General features: G+C 35.0%; 2 protein-coding genes across 2 annotated transcripts; both read left to right on the top strand.

Moving 5' to 3' along the window:
* Positions 1-9,935: 9,935 nt before the first annotated feature.
* On the top strand, positions 9,936-10,410 carry LOC117208430. Its single transcript, XM_033449622.1, has 2 exons — positions 9,936-9,959; positions 10,021-10,410. The coding sequence occupies exons 1-2, from the start codon at positions 9,936-9,938 to the stop codon at positions 10,408-10,410; spliced, it is 414 nt and encodes a 137-aa protein (XP_033305513.1).
* An 8,281-nt stretch (positions 10,411-18,691) lies between these two features.
* LOC117208431 (elongation of very long chain fatty acids protein 6-like) lies at positions 18,692-20,499 on the top strand. Its single transcript, XM_033449624.1, has 2 exons — positions 18,692-18,709; positions 19,628-20,499. The coding sequence occupies exons 1-2, from the start codon at positions 18,692-18,694 to the stop codon at positions 20,156-20,158; spliced, it is 549 nt and encodes a 182-aa protein (XP_033305515.1). The 3' UTR covers positions 20,159-20,499.
* The last annotated feature ends 201 nt before the right edge of the window (positions 20,500-20,700 follow it).

Genomic DNA, 20,700 nt, shown 5'->3' with positions numbered 1-20,700 from the left:
ATCCAATAATTACACCAATCCATATTAAACCTGAATGATATTTTTTATTTGCATATTCAATTCTACGAACAATTCCAAATAAACTAGGAGGAGTAATTATACTTTTTATATCAAGTTTTATTTTATATTTAATTCCATTAATTAATTTAAATAATTTAAAAAATAATAAATTTTATTTTATAAATAAAATTTTTTATTGATCATTTATTAATATTTTTATTATACTTACTTGATTAGGAAAACAAATAATTGAATACCCATATACTAATTTAAATATATTATTTACATCATTATATTTTATATATTTAATTTTCTCATTTTTTATAAATAATATTTGAGATACATTGAATACGAATTAGTTTGAACTTATTAACTACAAAAATAGGAATGGGGAAGTATGAAAGAAAGTAGGAAACTAAGAAGTATGTTTTCATGCGGTTGTCACGTAAAATAACAAAATAAAAAAGGAATTTGAGGTAAAAAATAAAAAAAGAAAACTTTATTTTTTTTCTAACATCAATACACTTTACAATCTACTTCCGAACTCTAGGCGTGACTTTCTAAGACCGACTCTTATGATTTTACTTTTGATCGGATCCGATTACTTTCTTTTGTCATCCCTCAACATCCCCACCGTCCACGCATTTGCTAGGCGTCCGCGATCGTTGCCACGTGCTCTTTCTTCTAGAACCTTCGGTGGAAGGACAGTTGCGATGTTGATGGTTCATTAGGCACTTCAGCGATATACATTGTCGCCGAGTGCCGCCACATCTTTATCTCTATCGTCAGTCCGTCGGATTTGAAGTATGCCGGTCGTGACACGGTCATAAAATTTGCTAGGGTATAAAGCCAGGTATAATTCCTTAGGAAATTTTGAAAACAGATGGGAGGGTGCAAACCATTGGAGGCGGAGCAAAATACAATTTTGCAATGTCCGTCTGTTGCGATTCTGTCCTGCTTCTGTCGTCCTGTTTCTTAAAAACTCTATAATTTTCACTGCTTTAATACTTTTCTTGAACTATCAATATTATATAGCAGTGCACTATATCCAATTAATAATAATAGCAGGATACTCTGAATTGAAATTAATACGTACAGTACATTGAGTACATAAAAAATAAATATTATTGTTTAATAAAATAATTAAAATTAATAATATTAAATTCACAATAAAAAATTCTAAAATAAATTTAATATTAATCAACTTAAAAAAAATTAAATTACTTAATTTAATATTAAATTTCAAAAAAATTTTATAAAAATATCTATAATTCCCAAAATTATTATTTTAAACTATTTTTTGTTAAATTAATATTTTTAGTTATATAGTTTAATAAAAACATTAATTTTGTAAATTAAAAATTTAAAAATATTAATATAACTATAGATAATTTTAATATATTAATCTATTATTAATGAAAACTTTTATAATTCTATTCTTCCTTATATTTATAAATTTAAATATTAATTTAATTTTAATTTTAAATTATTTTTATTTAAATACCTTTATATCACCTTTAAAACAAATATTATATTTAATTTTTTATATTATTTTTATAAAAATAAATATCATTAACATATAAACAAATAATTTCATTAAACGTATATATCTTATTAATTATTTTTATTAGAGGAATTTTAATTTTATTTTCTTATTTTATTAGTTTAATTAATAAACCATTTAAAAAAACCAATTATTTAAATTTATTTTTTACAAATTTAATTTTAATATTAACTTTTTTATTCTTAATTAATCATTATGATATAAATATTAAAATATTAAATTTTAATTATTACAAAAATAATAAAATTTATAATATTAGAAAATTATATTTAAATCCCAACTATTATATTCTTTTAATATTTATTATTTTCTTAATTATTATATTATTTATTATAACAAAAATTTGTTATATTAAAAACAAAAAGTTACGAGCAAGAAAATGAAAAAAGTAATTTCATCAATTTATAAAATTCATATAATAAATTTACCAATATCATTTATTAATTTACCTGCAACAATTAATATTAATTACTTATGAAATTTTGGATCAATACTTGGAATATTTTTAATAATTCAAATTATCTCAGGATTATTTTTATCAATACATTATTGTCCAAATATTAATATTACATTTTATAGAATTTCAAATATTATAAAAGATATAAACTCAGGATGATTAATTCGATTAATTCATATAAACGGTGCATCATTTTATTTTTTCATTATATATTTACATATCGCACGAAATATATATTATTATTCATTTAAATTACTACAAGTTTGATTAGTTGGAGTTTCAATTCTATTTTTATCAATAGCAACAGCATTTCTTGGTTATGTATTACCATGAGGTCAAATATCTTTTTGAGGAGCAATAGTAATTACTAATTTAATTTCAGCAATTCCCTATATTGGACAATTTACAGTTGAATGAATTTGAGGAGGATTTTCAATTAATAATGATACATTAAATCGATTTTATTCATTTCATTTTATTTTACCATTTTTAATCTTAATAGTAGTATTCATACATCTAATTATTCTTCATATTACAGGATCATCAAATCCAATTCATTCAAAACTAAACATTTATAAAATTAATTTTCATCCATATTTTTCAATTAAAGATTTAATTACAATCATCTTAACCTTTATTTTATTTATATTAATTAACTTACAAATACCTTACATCTTAGGTGATCCAGATAATTTTAAAATAGCAAATCCAATAATTACACCAATTCATATTAAACCTGAATGATATTTTTTATTTGCATATTCAATTCTACGAACAATTCCAAATAAACTAGGAGGAGTAATTATACTTTTTATATCAAGTTTTATTTTATATTTAATTCCATTAATTAATTTAAATAATTTAAAAAATAATAAATTTTATTTTATAAATAAAATTTTTTATTGATCATTTATTAATATTTTTATTATACTTACTTGATTAGGAAAACAAATAATTGAATACCCATATACTAATTTAAATATATTATTTACATCATTATATTTTATATATTTAATTTTCTCATTTTTTATAAATAATATTTGAGATACATTGAATACGAATTAGTTTGAACTTATTAACTACGAAAATAGGAATGGGGAAATATGAAAGAAAGTAGGAAACTAAGAAGTATGTTTTCATGCGGTCATAAAATTTGCTAGGGTATAAAGCCAGGTATAATTCCTTAGGAAATTTTGAACACATTTGGGGGGGTGCAAACCCTTGGAGGCGGAGCAAAAGACACTTTTGCAATGTCCGTCTGTTGCGATTCTGTCCTGCTTCTGTCGTCCTGTTTCTTAAAAACTCTATAATTTTCACTGCTTTAATACTTTTCTTGAACTATCAATATTATATAGCAGTGCACTATATCCAATTAATAATAATAGCAGGATACACTGAATTGAAATTAATACGTACAGTACATTGAGTACATAAAAAATAAATATTATTGTTTAATAAAATAATTAAAATTAATAATATTAAATTCACAATAACAAATTCTAAAATAAATTTAATATTAATCAACTTAAAAAAGATTAAATTACTTAATTTAATATTAAATTTCAAAAAAATTTTATAAAAATATCTATAATTCCCAAAATTATTATTTTAATTTAAACTATTTTTTGTTAAAATAATATTTTTAGTTATATAGTTTTGATAAAAACATTAATTTTGTAAATTAAAAATTTAAAAATATTAATATAACTAATAAAATAATTTTAATATATTAAATTTATTACTATTAATGAAAACTCTTATAATTGTATTCTTCTTTATATTTGTAAATCTAAGAATTAATTTAATTTTAATTTTAAATTATTTTTATTTAAATACTTTTACATCACCTTTCAAACAAATATTATATTTAATTTTATATATTATTTTTATAACAATAAATATCTTAATATATAAACAAATAATTTCATTCAACTTATATATTTTATTAATTATTTTTATTAGAGGAATTTTAATTTTATTCTCTTATTTTATTAGTTTAATTAATAAATTATCAAAAAAAACTAATTATTTAAATTTATTTTTAACAAATCTAATTTTATTATTAACTTTTTTATTCTTAATAAACCATTGTGATATAAATATTAAAATATTAAATTTTAATTATTACAAAAATAATAAAATTTATAATATTAAAAAATTATATTTAAATCCCAACTATTATATTCTTTTAATATTTATGATTTTCTTAATTACTATATTATTTATTATAACAAAAATTTGTTATATTAAAAATAAAAACTTACGAGCAAAAAATGAATAAAATAATTTCATCAATTTATGAAATTCATATATTAAATTGTTACGCCACGAGGCTTACCACAGGCTGTATTTTATAACCGTCGCTCGCGGTCCTACAACGTCGCAGACGGATCGTCGCGGCTGCCCGGCAAACAAACATTGTAGTGGCAAGCGCATGGTTCATTAAGGGGGTCGCCTTCCAGAAAAGACGAAAATAATCGAAGGGCGTGCAGTTCCTTCTGACGAGTCAAGCGTGACACTTCGACAAATCTGTCGAGCAAACGAATTTATCTAGAGATCAAAGTCGAGCCAAAATTCTGTAACATCTTCATCATATTATTGTAAAATATATTGTTCTATGTTAACACTGTTAATACAGTGTTACATTCATTAAACCACCTCTGTTATCCTAAACGAAACAGGGGAACGACTATTTCGCGGCGTCGATTAACATAATCGTAGCGGGAACTTACAACTCTCGTTGACGTGCTATCTCGCGATCACGTCTCTCCGCGAACGGTCGTAACAATATGTTTGTTGTTTTATTTATGTAATATCGTTCGTCTTTGTTAATTATTTTTATCGGTGGGATGTGCTTTTTCATTTTAGTTATGCTTATAGTCTTGTTAGTAGAGGACACGGGTTTCCACCATTTAGCTATGGGCGTTGCCGTTCGTAACTTTCTTTTCCCCACTTGCCGCACTTTTTCTGAATCACTGTTTTACACGTCCGTTTAACTCGGCTGCGCGGAACTCGATTTATAACATTGAGAACATTTATATCGAAAATTCTTTCTCGCATTAAGCTTCTGTATTGATACAAAAGGCACGAATTAAGATATATGACTGTTCACAAGTATTAGAGCACTTGCTGATCTTATAGATTTTATAGAAAATGTGATACATGATTGACCAAGATTATTAAGAAAATGAAGTTTACATCCGTATGAGATTAACGATCCGAAACACACACTTTGTGAAAATGTACTAAAATACCTAATGTCCGTACCGTAAATACAACGAAAAACGTAACGTGTAGATTGCGGATGTTTATGAATGTAAAATTTGCGAAAAGCATATGAGATTTATACACATAAAATATACAAATATTGATATATGCACGAAAAATATGCGTATCTGCACAAAAAATATGTACAATTTGTGAGTAATATGTTCAATATTGATTTATTAACGTTATGTGAATTGATACAAAAGGATATTTAACAATTTCGTTTTAAACAAAAAATCTATTTATGACGACGCGCCAAAATTCGCATTACGATAAATTACGATAAATTATAAATTACTTTTCCGTATCTGCAGCACTCGAATTGTACAAGTAATGTGTGCGTTTGAGGGCCCGACCTTTTGGTCGACCGCGCCATACCTGCAGTAAAAACGCATACTGGCTTCGCATTTAGATGTTCGCGTTCGACTTGGGAATGGCGCGCATAGATGGTCGGCGCGCGACTTGCCCTCTCCTTGCGGATCATTGGACAAGTTAAACCTACCCTTTCGGGCGGCAGCTCGCTTAGCTGGCGCCACGCGATACCTGCCACCATATAGCTCGGTCCCAGCAGGTTGGCTCTCCAGCCGATTATTCCTGCTCGGCAACCATTTTGTATGCTTACCGCTTGCACCGACGGTCACAGGTTTCCTCTCCAGCTCGCACGCTTCGTGCTTTTTTCTGCGCCCCGGTTCTTCGTTACTCTTGTTTTCTTGGTACTATCTTGTTTATTGTTCTATCTTCGATCCAGTGTTCTGTTTGTTGTATCCGTTTATTTCTTCGTTGCGATTCTTTGTTTGGTTGTTGTTGTTGTCTCTATAAACTTGAAATATAAATGCAATTTCCTTTTAAATACAGTAACGAGGTTTATTCAATTTCGATAACATTGTATTAGTAAGATATCGAAGCTAGCAACTTTTCGTTGAAGTTTATTTTATATTTCTTAAATTATTCGGGTAAAGATAACTCCACACTGACGGCCTATTGTCCACAGACAGATGTCGTAGTAATCGGCGGACAATGTCTGTCAGTGAAACTTAAGGCGCGTACGGGCAGACTACAGGCGTCTGTAGACATTGCCTGCCGACAACACATGCCAAAACATGTATATAAACTGCCTGCAAGCAACGTCGCTTGTCCACTAGAAGTTTGCCGGGTATCACTGCGTATCGATGAGTCGAAGATGCCTTGGAGATGCAACACACGGATCGTTTAAATCTACCTGTAATCCAATCAAGCTAGCCTAAAAAAAAGACAAATTCAACATTAAATTGTATCGGACATTTTGCTACAACGCTCAACTGATAGAAATCATGCTCAGGAACAAATATATGTCTTTGCTAACTTTCTAAATATATGTAGACGACGTTTTAAATTGCTAGTAGTTGAAACAAACAATATGATATATTTTTGAGTGATCTATAAGGATTTACAGGCCCACTGGGAAATCTTATTAGTGTTCTCTTGCACTATGTATTAAAGCGCATCAACACCGATAGAAGCACTGTACACGCGATATCGTCGCGTCGTGTCTCCTGAAAATCGCCGATAAGTCGCTCGAAACTTTACTGGAAACATTTCTCCATGTTCTACTGACAATCACATAGCATGTGTCATTGCTGGAATTTGATAAATTTGGTTGAGAACACGAAAGAATTTTCCGTTTACAGTAAAGCAAGGGACTATCGAGTTGGAACAATTCGTGTTTGAAAATAGCGTTCTATGCTAAAATAGCGGTGGAAATTATACTACATGTAAAAGTGAGTCATAAAAACAAATACAATTTTCTTATTTTCTATCTTTTTTACTTTTATCGCAAGTTTGATTTCTATACATATAACTGTTTTCAATTTAAGGAGGAACTTATTTTCTTAAGGGCTTTTCATACAAATTTGAAAAATAACTGTTGTTTTTGATCCCTTATCTCTATCTTTATCCTTCTATTTTTGTGAGACTGTATCGGTTATTTATTCTTAATTTTTACAATCCGAAGTCTAATTTATGTGCCGTATTAATTTTCTGTGAATAATTTAGAGATATGTGAAATCTTGCTATATATATATATATACTGTTTGGTACCTATTAGAAGTGCGTTCGATCTAGCGTGGAAAATTCTTAATTTTAATAAAATAGTTTCAAATTGCTAAGGCTGGGGCAAACTAAGAAGTTTCTGGAATATACAGGGTAGTAAGTCGCTTCGCAGATATGTGTACATCGGGACAATATGTTACATATGTAATCCCTTACACAGTTTCATATTATCTTGTAAAATAATCATTCTTCTTTTAATATCAGTTGGTTTTTGTATTTTTATTTCATTTATCTCATAGATTATAATTCCTTTAGGAAATTTTTGCAAAAATTTTCGCGCGTATTCCAAGTTGGCCCGTTGACTAGTTGGCAAAAAGAATTCCGCCGGCAGACGTATGCCGGTGCCGTAAATCATTTCGGCCGCCGTTGCGTTTAGGTCCTCCTTTATCGCGGTTCTTATACGTAATAAGACGATCGGGAGAATTCCGACCCAGTTGCTCGTGTCGTGGCATTTGATCGCCGCCTTTAATTGTCTGTGTAGGCGTTCTACCATCCCGTTAGACGCTGGATGGTAGGCCGTTGTACGCAAATGTTTGACGCCGAGCAACCGGCATAATTCCTCGAATAAACGCGATTCGAATTGACGTCCTTGATCAGTCCTAATTTTCAAGGATACGCCGAAACGAGATATCCAGTTAGAAAGGAGGGCCGAAGCCACGGTTGACGCTTCCATATCGGCGATAGGTATGGCTTCAGGCCAACGCGAAAAACGATCGATACACGTAAGGCAATAACGGTATCCTTGCGAATATTGCATTGTGATGATATCTACGTGTATATGCTCGAACCGGCCCGCTAGCGTTCCGAACGTTCCGACGGGCGAGGATACGTGTCTGGTGACTTTGTTGCGCTGACACGGTATGCATTGTCGTGTCCACGTTCGGCAATCTTTATTTACCGACGGCCAGACGAAGCGCGTCGCTACCAATTTTCGCGTAGCTCGCATCCCCGGGTGGGAAAGTCCATGTAGCGCTTGGAATACGGTGCGGCGTAACGGTTCCGGTACGTACGGTCGCACGGTCTCGGTTTTAATATCGCAGTATAACTCGACGTTGTGATCGGGAAATCGTACTTTTCTCAGCTGCAACGCGCTCGAGCCAGCGTTGATAATTTTGCGTAGCTCGCTATCCTTTTCTTGCGCTGCAGCTAGCGTATGGTGATCTATTGGTTTTCCGATCGCTTCGATGCGAGATAGAGTATCGGCTACGTTATTTTCTACCCCTTTTATGTGACGGATATCCGTCGTAAACTGTCCGACGTAGTCCAGATGTCGAAACTGTCTCGGCGAACACTTATCGAGGTTCTACAAACATTGTGGCCTTTTTCCTACTTAGTTCGGTAATTTTCAATTTTAAGGTGTTGAACAATTTCGTTTCGTTGTAATTTAAGATTTGTTAACGAGCACTTTTCACAAACTGACCGCTGTTACTTGTCTGTGGATCGTTGTTTTGTGAATACGGTGAATGTAGGAATAAGAAAGAAGAGAAGCAATTGAGATACAACGAGATACCTTACAGATTTTATATCTAGACAAATAAAGTCAAAAGAAATATAATTTAACCAGTGTCTGGATCCATTTGGACTAGTCAGCAAATAACGGAAGTTGTTTAACTTAGTGTCATAAGAAGCCAAGGTATCTCTAAACGACGGATTTAGTATCAACATTCATTGTAACTTCAAAGAATTGTGTCGGACTTAGGCATGGTCTTCTGTGCAGTTGACCGAACGTTGCGCATTTCCAGAATTTAGCTATCGTCCAATATCATTTTGATCGTGAGATTCTCAAAAATCCAATTAAATCGTTTTATAACAATGAAATAAAAAATATGAAAACTTCGTTTTTCTTATTTTGGCAATTTATGAGTAATTGCGTTATCGCTGGAGCAGACAAAGAAAACACCGGAAACTACTTGCAGTGATCAGTTCCGCGAAGTAGTGGGGATAACTCGTATCCGCTTAAAATTTGAAGAGACAAATTTTCGACTCTCTGAGCGACGTTTATTTCTTCAGGACTATCAATTGTCGTTTGAACGTTGTGTTTCGATCGTTCGCGGAGAGACGCGATCGCGAGATAGCACGTCAACGAGAGTTGTAAGTTCCCGTTACGATTAAATAATCGACGCCACGAACTGATCGATTCCCTTATTTCGATTAGGATAATAAGGGTAGTTCAATGAATTCCACAGAATTAACACAAATAAATTAACGTTTATTTTAACAAATTATCAACTAGGAAGACATAAAGAGAACAACAAAAAGAAATGTAACTGCGTTTTGCTTGATAAGTGATGCGCGATATAAGAGATGTGCTGACGGTTCAGCTTCTCGAAAAGTTCTGAACGCCTTTCGATTTTTTTTCGTTTTTTCTGGAAGGCTACCCCCACTACGTTCGGATCACGCCACATTCTTTTACGCGAGGTAAAATAACGGCCACGAGTCGACGTTTCTGGAAGTCGCCCTGCTTAATGAACCACGCGCTTGCCACTACAATGTTTGTTTGCCGGGCAGACGCGACGATCCGTCTGCAACATTATAGTGGCGCGATCGACAGTTAAGAATATGACCTATGGTAAGCCGTATGGCGTAACAATAGGTTTCCCCTATCTTCCCGTAGTTGGGACAAAGACTGTTTGTCTGTTTGAAGGACTTTAGTTTCCTAAGAATTCTGCCGAATATCAATGGTCCGCCTGGCTTGGCGCGCAGGCTCTATTACAATGTTTGGGAACCCATCGTGACATATGGTGCGCCTGTGTGGGCTGATGCAATGAACTATGAGAAGAACAGGAAGATTATAAAAAGGACCCAACGTACTGCCCTGTGCATTACATTTACAGCCTACCGCACTGTATCTCATGCGGTGCTTTGTGTATTGACCGGCAACATACCGATCAACATTAAAGCTAGGATGTTGAAAGAATCATACGAGAGAATGAAGATTTATAAGAGCTTAGCTGTTGAAGGTGAAGTGATCGATAGATACATCATGTTAAAAGAAGAACTGGATGACATAAGGAAGAAAGCCCTAATGGAGTGACAAGCGGAATAGGGCAATTACAAAGAGGACAACTTTACTAGGAAGTTGATAGGTAATGCGTCTATATTCGCCAAGAAAAGGAGAGACATCGATTACTTTACGATGCAAATGTTAATGGGGCATGGTATCTTCAACAGCTACAGAAAGAGGATCGGTAAGGGGGTCGACACTAAGTGTAGGGATTGTGGTGACCCGAACGACGATGCAGAACACGTCCCGTTCGTGTGTCCTAAATGGACCTAATGAACATAACGATCGAACTCGAGAATTTCCTGGGTCTCAGGATAAGTGTGGACAACTTGGTGGACACCGTGGTTACCAAGGACGAATACTGGACAAAGCTCAAAGCGTTCTGCAAATCGATAATAAATTACAGAAGAGAAATGGAAATGGCTATGGGGTCAGCGAACAGGAGGAGCGGTACCAGCATGCAACGTTAAATATTCGGAGACGCGGTTAATGACAACCCTGATGAATGCTGATCGGCTATGCCGGGGTTGTCCGTGTCTAATCAAATAAAGGATCGAGGGGTTTTTAGGGCGTATGGCGATGTCACCCGCCGAGTCCTACATAACCCAGAGACACGGATCTCTCTGGGTACGCGTAATAGCATTTTTCCCTCTTCACGCAAAAAAACCGGTTCATCTAACAAATTTTTGTTTCATGACGACGGTGTCCTCGAGATAAGGACTCATGGTAACTACAACTGCCGTACATTCTCTACTATTCTCCTCGATAGGAACATGAAGAGATCCGTTCCTTTTTTCAACTACGATCGGATTTGCAAAGTCGGATTAAGACTGATCAATTACTTTGTCTTGCCGCATTTCTATAACTACTTTAAACACCTCCGGGTGTCTATTACAATCTTTTTTCTCTACTTTACGAATAGAAGCATTTCCGTCCTTTATGTTTAATTCGACGGTATTCAGGAAGTATGTGCCAATTATGAACGAGTGTTGCATCAAGGTATGTGAAACTTCATGTATCGTTACAACGTACGACTCATCATCTATCACAATATTCGTCGAAAATTCTTCGAGTGTACAATTTCTTCCGGACCCGATACCAATTTTCACATACTGATTCGCTCTCATTAAAGTTAGTTCGCTACCGGTATCTATTAGCGCGCTCAATTCGAAATTTCCGATCTTAAAATCTTTACCACGCTTCGTCTGCAACGATTGCCACGTGCTAGAAACAACTTTATGGGACTCGCTCAGGTTGTCGCATTTCGATACGATGTGTCCGTACTCTCTACACTTAAAGCACTTGGGTCCTCTCGACCTATTCGGGCACTCTGCACACTCATATTCTTCGTCGCCGCAATTGTAACATCTCGTCTTCTTCATATCTCCAGATTGACTGGGCTTCCTGCTCCTTTCAATTTTGGCTAGCTTCACAATCAATTTTGCTCTGCGATAATTCTGTTCCTCGTACATGATTAATCTCTTCCTCAATTCTTTAATGGATGTAGTAGACTTATTGTTTTCTTCATCTACTATTCCTTCTACAATATGCTCCACTTTCGCCTCCTCTTCCATATCAACATGGCTGGCTATTTCAAGCATGCGGTACAATTTATATTCCAGAGAAAAATGGCGCGCCCGGGCGAATAGATGGCGTTAAACGCAATGATCCTAATTGAACTGAAAAGTCGTTATGTATTAAGGGACTTGTATGTAGAGGATGGTTAATCGAGAGATTTATTAGACGAGATTGCCCGTTGTAGAAACCGTCAAGTATATTTTAAAATGATTAAATAAATAAGAACAGATAATGTTCGCAAAGACGCTCGTATTAACGGATTCGCTAAGACAGTGTATAACCGCTCGCTCATAACTCGTTAGTAACTGATCAATACTCGGTAGATAGTCGGTAGAGTCATAGGACGTGGCGGATCGAGAGCGACTCATGTTGTGCCCTGGAACACGGACATCGCCTTGACGCACGAAACATATCGATAGGTAAACTCCGGACAAAACAAAGTCACCGTTATGGGCAATCGTCGATCTAAGATGAATTCAAATTTTCCGACCTCCCCCCTCCCCCAGTATAAATAAACGGACGTGATCGCGAGTTTGTATATACCGAGTACCTACGAATTATCGATCAATATCTACGAGTTATTATCCGAGTCATCCGAGTCATAGTTATCGAGTTTTTCGCAAGCGACCATACCCTAGCTTCGCGAATACATTTGTACGAGCGTCTCTCGACGGTATTTATATTTATTCGTATTTATTTTATTTATTCTAAATATATTTGAGGCGTTGCAGCAGCAATTTCTCGTATTCTCTAAATTATTGATCCTCACACGATCCACTACATGATCGATAACTCTTTACGATTGCGTCCGTTTAAACTGGTACAGTATAAACTGGTCGGAGGAGAATCGGAAAATTCAAATTCGTCTTCGTTCGACAGTTGCACGTAGCGGCAACATAGTTTTGTCCGGAGTTTATTTATTGCTACATTATGTATGTCCTAACGATATTGATACTCCGAGGCAAAAAAACAACATAATTTGAATTGTCCTCTAGCTCATGTACCGCTACATGTACTTTCAAGGAGCAAAACTGGCACAGTCCCGCTTGTGACGCGAAACGGAGATTATCGTTTCCCTTCCTTTAACGCATTTTGCCATTGAAAGACACGAATTTCTGTGACTTGTTTTATCTCTGTTATAAAAGTTGATATTTACAATTCTGTAGTTTTTATGCAAACGTAAAAGGTAAGTAAATATTAATAAATATTATAATAATATAATATAGTACTGTATAATAATATTAATAAATGCTTCGCTATTTACTTGTTTTATTTCCATTAAAGTATATTGTATTTTTCATTAGAGTACTTTCACTTTTATTTGGTGTAATAATAAACATATACGTTAATATTCATTGACATTAGTGTAATTGTAAGCTTCACTGTAAATTTAATAAAATTGATAAGAACGGTATTGTTAACAGTGTATATATTTGTAATTAAACTAGATTTTATTCTCAACGTTACTTCATTATTTTTATTATTGTTTCATATAAATATTTTTTTTGAAAAATAATTTACATATGCTTCTAAGTTAAGTGTTTGTATTAATTGTTACATATGTCATAATTTCAACCACAATATTAAATTATGGTATGTATTATTAAAAAGTATAGTTTAATGTATATATTAAATACTTATGTAGTATCGTTGAGCTGTGCTCAGCGCTGTAGAGGTCGCTGTTGGGTACGGCCGCTCTTTTCCTCATTTTTTGTACCGTGGAAGAAAAATCGGACTCCTACGTTCGTAACCTAAGGCGCTAACCACTTCGTCGTCCGACACTAGTTAGTGTCGAGTGGTGCTATTTAACTATCGAGTGCCACCACAGGCCCTTCTTTCCACGATACTACACTTATAAAGAATTTATTTGTAGATTTATCGGTTGTAGGAATATCGGTACTACATCAAAGAATCGGATTAAAGCACTAATTACCAAAGATATATTGAATATACGTTGCTTGGGTGTTAAAAAATCTGTTAACGACCATTTTGGAGATACTTTGCTCAAACACCACAACCTGGCCCTTCAACTTCAACTACGCCGAAAGTTTTGAAGAGCCGAGCAAAAAGAGAGGGTTGAAGGAAAGCTGCAATTAATATTAAAAAACAACAGTCAATGTCACTTGTTGCAAAATTACGAAGGCCATTAATTCGTGACGATGACCAGTAATGTAAATGTTTGTATCATATTATGATGAAATTTAATATCTTTAATCTTACCCCGAATCTCATGTTACTGATCAATACTAACCTTTATATATAGTACCTAATAATGCTTGATATCGGTTAATTAATATGTTGAAATCTAATCGCTTAATGTATGTACATTGTGCATATAAATTCTATTATAACGTAATTAAATATATCCTACATTTTTAGAGGAAACGTGAAAACCGATCTAAAAAAAAGGAAAAGAAGAGTAGAAGTAGCTCAGAAGAAGAAATAACACAAAGCCCTACAAAACATAGTAAATGAGAAAAGTGTTTTAAGCGAAACAATTTCAAGGAAGATCGCGGGTACTTCACAGACACATTTACAGGATCATCTTTCTATAAGAGAAGATGCAATACAGCCAGAAAAGTGTTCAATGACAACAAGAAATAGTAATAGAAAGAGAACTTTTTCACAGAGTGAAAACACGAAGATGCATCAGCTAAAAGAAGAAGATGAGTCATTCCCTGAAGTGAAAAAGTTTCAAGCAAATATTCAGAAACAAGAAATTAAAAAGCGGCAAAACAGATCTATGACATTGTGTTTCGATCGCGGAGAGACGCGATCGCGAGGAAGCACGCCAACGGGAGTCGTAAATTCCCGTCACGATTAGATAATCGACGCCACGAAATGATCGATCCCCTATTTCGATTAGGATAATAGAGGTGGTTAATTGAATATGACACTGATGTAACAAGGTGTGAATGACAGTTTATTCCAACAACTTTGTGAAGAAGATAGTTACGCTGGTGCGTATGTATAAGATAAGTGACTGACTGATCTTCGGGTGTAGACCCGGTCGAAGGATGTTGTATGTTTGAAGGTTGAAGAATCAGTGATGTTCGGTGACGATGCTGTAGCGGAGGAAAGCTAAGGATGCGTGTGTCTAGCGCACGGGACCATCGGATTTGTTGTTAATTGGTTAAACGAAGGTTGGTGGACTAGGAAGGGTCTTAGCTGCTCTCGATAGAAAGTTGTTATTAGGAAGCATCGTACGTGGGAAAACCCAACTTTCCCTTGTCAAGCCGTGGTAGACAATAATCTTTAGAAATGATTCAGAAAACAGATGTTTGTTGGGTCTGAAGGACCTTAGCAAGCAAATTAGTGGGATTTATGACGGGTGCTTAAGGTTATTGAGGGTACGCCGTAAGAATGAGCGGACATCTGGGGCCTGTCTGGCCCGCGGTGTATGGCCGGGTCCAGGTAGAGTGTTGCACGACGCAACATATTGAGTGAAGATGAAATACAACCATCTTCGGAGGAAGAGAGAATGCTCTATTCGATCCATTTGAACAGGCAGGCACGGACACTTCAAAACTTGTTCAACTAGGATAACTAGAACGAAAACACGAGAACAAAACACTAGAGCTATTGCATGAACAAAAGCTTTGAAAAATGCAAACATTGCAGAGGAAGCGATTGCATATAAATCCGCTGCGTTAAATGTGCAGGTACACACCCCACTGACCAGTGCACTAAATCACCGGAAACCCCAACGAAGTGCATCCACTGTCAAGGTGACCATTCTGCTAACTACAAAGGCCGCTCAGCCTACAAAACCTTATGAATAAATAAATATCCCAAGCTTAGAGCCAAAGAGACAACCAATCAAATACCCAGTCTTCCGAAATTCACTACTACTTCAATCTCCTATACTACTCCCAAGCAGTACAAGGAAATCAAAATAATCCAAATAACCACAGGGACCATTCTCAAAATAATGTCTCCAATTCATAAAACACAGACAACGTCTCTAGTGTCACAGTGGCCCCGGGAATTCAGCAATAGGATAATCATATCTCACATACCTTAGCCATCGAAACAGTAACTAAGCAGTAACAGGATCCCTATGTGACCGGCATCCAACGATAACCCCTCCACAGGAGCCAACCCCTTGATATAAAAAAACCTCCCAAGTCAGTACTCGACATTCTATTCTGTTCTGTTATAACATTCTGTATCGTTACTTTGTCAGTTTCTAATAAATTTTGTAATAACGATCATAATTGAAATACGAATCTCTCACCTTACGTGCGGAATGTGAAATAATCCCGAATCAACGTGACATTAGACTCGAAAAGTTAATAGAAAAACAATCTGAACAAATAAATAATTTGCAATCACTATTAACACTCACCATGGATAAATTAATACGCCCCGACGCAAAATAAAATCAAGACGCATAGCTCTTTGGAATGCCAAGGGGCTAGCTCAATACAAATTCGAACTAGAACTCTTCCTAAAGCAACAGCAAGTCGACGTAATGCTCGTATCTGAAACCCACTTCACCGACAAAAACTATCTGAAAATAAATGGTTATAACTTCTACCATACCCAACATCCTAGCGGAAAGGTCCACGGCGGCACCGGAATCATTATCAAATCCAGCATTAAGCACTACGAACTTCCATCATTCCAAAAAGACTACCTCCAAGCAACAAACGTAGCAATAGAAGACTACCATGGTACAATCACCACTTCAGCAGTATACTGCCCTCCCAGACACTCCATCGCCAAAGAAGATTTTGATAACTTTCTTGACACTCTGGGCAATAGATTCATAGCTGGAGGAGACTATAATGCCAAACTTACCCCCAATGGGGCAGAGGTCACAGTAACAGGCAAAAATCTCTTAAACAGCATAATCACCAACAATCTCAAATACTTCACCACATATGAACCCACACACTGGCCCACTGACACTAACAAAATATCTGACTTACTTGACTTCTTCATAACTAAAAATATCTCGCCAAAATATGTCCAAATCAACTCCTCGGCTGATCTCTCTTCTGACCATTCGCCCGTGATAGCAACAGTCAGTTCAACAAGTATCGAGAATACACATAATGGCTTTATTCATAACCAACTCACCAACTGGCAGCTCTTTAGAGAAGTCTTTAATGACTCAACTTTAACCCTTATTTCACTAAAAACTAATGAAGATATCGAAGCAGTCACGAAATACTTAAACACGAGCATAATAAACGCTATCCGCTCCTCCACACCTACTAAGACTTCTATCAGCAAACGTGAATATCCCCATTACATATTTAAAAAAATAGCAGAAAAACGTAGACTAAGAAGAGTATGGTAGTCCCATAGAACACCGGATGACAAACGCAAACTAAACAACGCAACTAGAAAGCCAATCACAATCATCAAAAATTATAAAAACGACTGTTTTCATAAATATCTCGCCAATTTGTCCCCCACAGCTGACTCCAACTACTCGCTATGGAGGGCTTCCAGGAAACTCACGCGCTCCCCGCAAATAATCCCATCAATCCGCTATCCGCAAGGTGGATGGGCGTGTAGCCCTATAGGTAAAGCCAACCTGTTTGCTAAATACTTGTCTAAAGTATTTAAACCCCATTCCTCCAAAGCTGCCGCAGACATTACTGAACACCTGCACTCTCCCTTCTAAATGTCTCCTCCTATTGAACCCTTCACTTCTGCAGAGATTATAGAATCAATCAGTCGCCTAAACCCCAAGAAAGCAGCGGGGCATGACCTAATAGGCAATAGAGCAATCAATGAACTTCTCATAAAAGGGATTGCACTCGTCACATCGATTTTTAACGCAATTCTTCGCCTTGAATACTTTCCTAAGGCCTGGAAAATTTCACTGATTACTCTCATCCCTAAACTCGGAAAACCAATATATGAAACTCTGCTCCTATCGCCCAATTAGTCTTTTACCTATCCTGTCAAAACTATTCGAGAAAATGCTAACGAATAGACTCCTTCCACTCTTGGGGGATTTGAAAATACTCCCAGATCATCAATTCGGTTTTCGGAAACAGCATTCAACAGTAGAGCAAATCCATCGCATAACACACATTATCAACCAATCCCTTGAAAAGAAAAAATATTGCTCAGCGATATTCCTAAACATTCAACAGGCATTCGACAAAGTATGACACAAATTACTACTATACAAACTTAAAAAAGTCCTACCACACACCAACTACTCCATCTTAAAGTCCTACCTAACCAATAGGCAACTCATGGTTAAATACTTAGACGTCACTTCCACAACGTTCCCAATGGAATCTAGCACACTCCGAGGTAGTGTCCTCGGACGCCTGCTGTTCTCCATCTACACTGCCGATTTACCAACATCAACAGAGATAACAATAGCAACATTTGCTGACGAAACAGCGCTACTAGCTTCCCACGCTGTTACGTCGCATGGAACAGCTGTACTCCAGCCGACGCTACCTGGCAACCAGCGGCCCTCAATAAACTCAAGGACCCACCATAAACCGTCAACTTTGGCTTCATTGTTTCCACATGTTTGCCAGTCAAACTGTTTGTCTAGAAGTATTTTCAGTTTATTTTCGGGTTTCGGAAAAGTCCTTGAGTTTATTAGGCTCTTAGAAATCACGGAGAAAGCGTGTAGTCACCGAGTGGGAATACCGAACACATGTTTATCGAAAAGGACTGGTTTTCCCCAGGAACGAAGTCACCCCCCGATCCACGTTGGTGGGAGGACTATCTCATATCCTTTTTCATTAGCATGACTCATAACCAATCGGTATCGCGGATGGTTACCCTCACTTCCTTGACGAAAAGTGTGAACAACGAATCCGCGTTCTTCGTTCAAAGGGCACACCCACGCCAAGCTTTCCTCCGGAAAAACATAAGAGGGAATAGTCAGTCAAGCAATTCGAGCCTCTCAGGTGGGTCATTACATCAACTCAATACTGTAGAAGCAATTCAGAAAAATATGACAAGGAAGGAATGTGTGTTGAATAATAGATAATAAAACTTCATTTACCTCAAAAACTGTTCTTTTTAATAATATTAGCCCGAAACTTTTTAAATGTAAATGCATACAGAATTTGATTTTATGCTAAAAGTATCTGTACATGCTCAATCCGCCTTGCGATAGCATACGTATCTAACAGGGGATTCGTAATATGTTTGACACATATTATCTTTACACGGGAAAATCCATGTCGAAGGAGCAAAAATATCCTGCAAAATTGAGACTGAAAACATATTTTACGGAATATCCCGGAAATTATTACGTTTAGAAAGATAGTTTAAACGTAGCAATTGTCTACAAGCAAGGAATTCAGCTAAACAGTTTTAATCTATAATTTAATTTTATCTGTAAATTTTCTTTAATACTGGAAATTCGCGTCTTTTTGTTAACTTTTATTGCAAAATGTTGTTCGATGCTCTGGAAAATTGAGAAACTTCAAAGAAATGTATAAAATATGGATAAATGGAAATTTTTATTTTTGATATTATAACAAAAATAACTGCATTTGTTATTATTGTACTATACTTGAAATAAATTCAGCCACTTTCAACATAAAAGTAAATTGTTTGTAATATGAAAAATACACAACATCAGACAGATATTAAGAAACACACTATGTAACTTCAATTTATATATCATGTTCATAACATATAACAATATTTCCAAAATATTATATCATAATAGAAATGTAATTATATTCTTTCCAGCCATCTTACTCAAGATCCAGTTTTCGGTTTTTGGTCGTGGACCTTTGCCCTATCGAAGCTAGTAGAATTTGGCGACACAGCCTTCATTGTGTTACGAAAGCAACCGTTGATTTTTCTACATTGGTACCATCACGTAACAGTCCTTCTCTATACCTGGTTCTCTTATGCAGAGGCCACAGGAAATGGCAAGTGGTTTGGCTTGGTAAACTCTTTCGTTCATGCCTGGATGTACTCCTATTATGCTCTGAAAGCAATGCGGTTCAATATACCAAAATGGGTCGCCATGTTTGTTACTACGCTACAGCTATCACAAATGGTTGTGGGTTGCATTTTAACTGCATCAGCTTACTACTATGTACACAGTGCCCAAGTTGAATGTCACGTTACGCCTTTGAACATCAAACTTGCTATGCTGATGTACCTCAGCTATTTCATTTTATTTGCCAGATTCTTCCAGCAGGCTTATTTATCTAACAAACACATAAAAAAAATTGGAAAGAAGGATTAGCCCAATAGATCTGCAAGTTATAACAAGCTGAAGTTTATGTAGAGCAGGTGAAAAATTTTTTAAATCTTTTTTACGGATGCTTTTCAGTGACATATCTTAAGAAAAACTTTATCAAAATCTCATGTGATGGATATGGACGTCAAGAAATAATTTGATGAATATAGTTCTTTCAAGCCTTTGTGAAGGCAAAGTTGTAAAGATTGATTGTGAATGAATGAAAATGGAGAAATAGAATTAAAGTAAATCTCGCACACTAAATCAGAAATAAATTTTTAATATCTTAACGATATTATCGTTAACTATAGTACGAATGAATTAATAAATCTCGTCCTGGAAACACATATATCCCTAATCTGTTTACTTATGAAACGATTTCCAAGAAATTTTTTGGTCTCTTTTATTTGTAATGTTTCCTTCTTCCGATAACGTGACAAAACCTTACTGGAACAAGAACGGAAGCGATATAATATTTGAAAATGTAATGTGTAAATATTCGGGTAATATTAACGTATCTAATATTGAATCATTTAATAGTAAAAAAA

The sequence above is a fragment of the Bombus bifarius genome, unplaced genomic scaffold (genome assembly GCF_011952205.1).
Source record: "Bombus bifarius isolate JDL3187 unplaced genomic scaffold, Bbif_JDL3187 scf7180000008080_frag, whole genome shotgun sequence".
Classification (NCBI taxonomy): Eukaryota; Metazoa; Arthropoda; class Insecta; order Hymenoptera; family Apidae; genus Bombus; species Bombus bifarius.
Note: the sequence above shows the minus strand (reverse complement) of the source record. Positions and strands in the feature narration are given on the sequence as shown.

Coding starts and splice junctions, on each gene's coding strand:
- LOC117208430 (XM_033449622.1), top strand. CDS start 9,936: ATGACCTATGGTAAGCCGTATGGC. Junction 9,960..10,020: donor CCTATGGTAAGCCGTATGGC/GTAACAATAGGT, acceptor GTCTGTTTGAAG/GACTTTAGTTTCCTAAGAAT.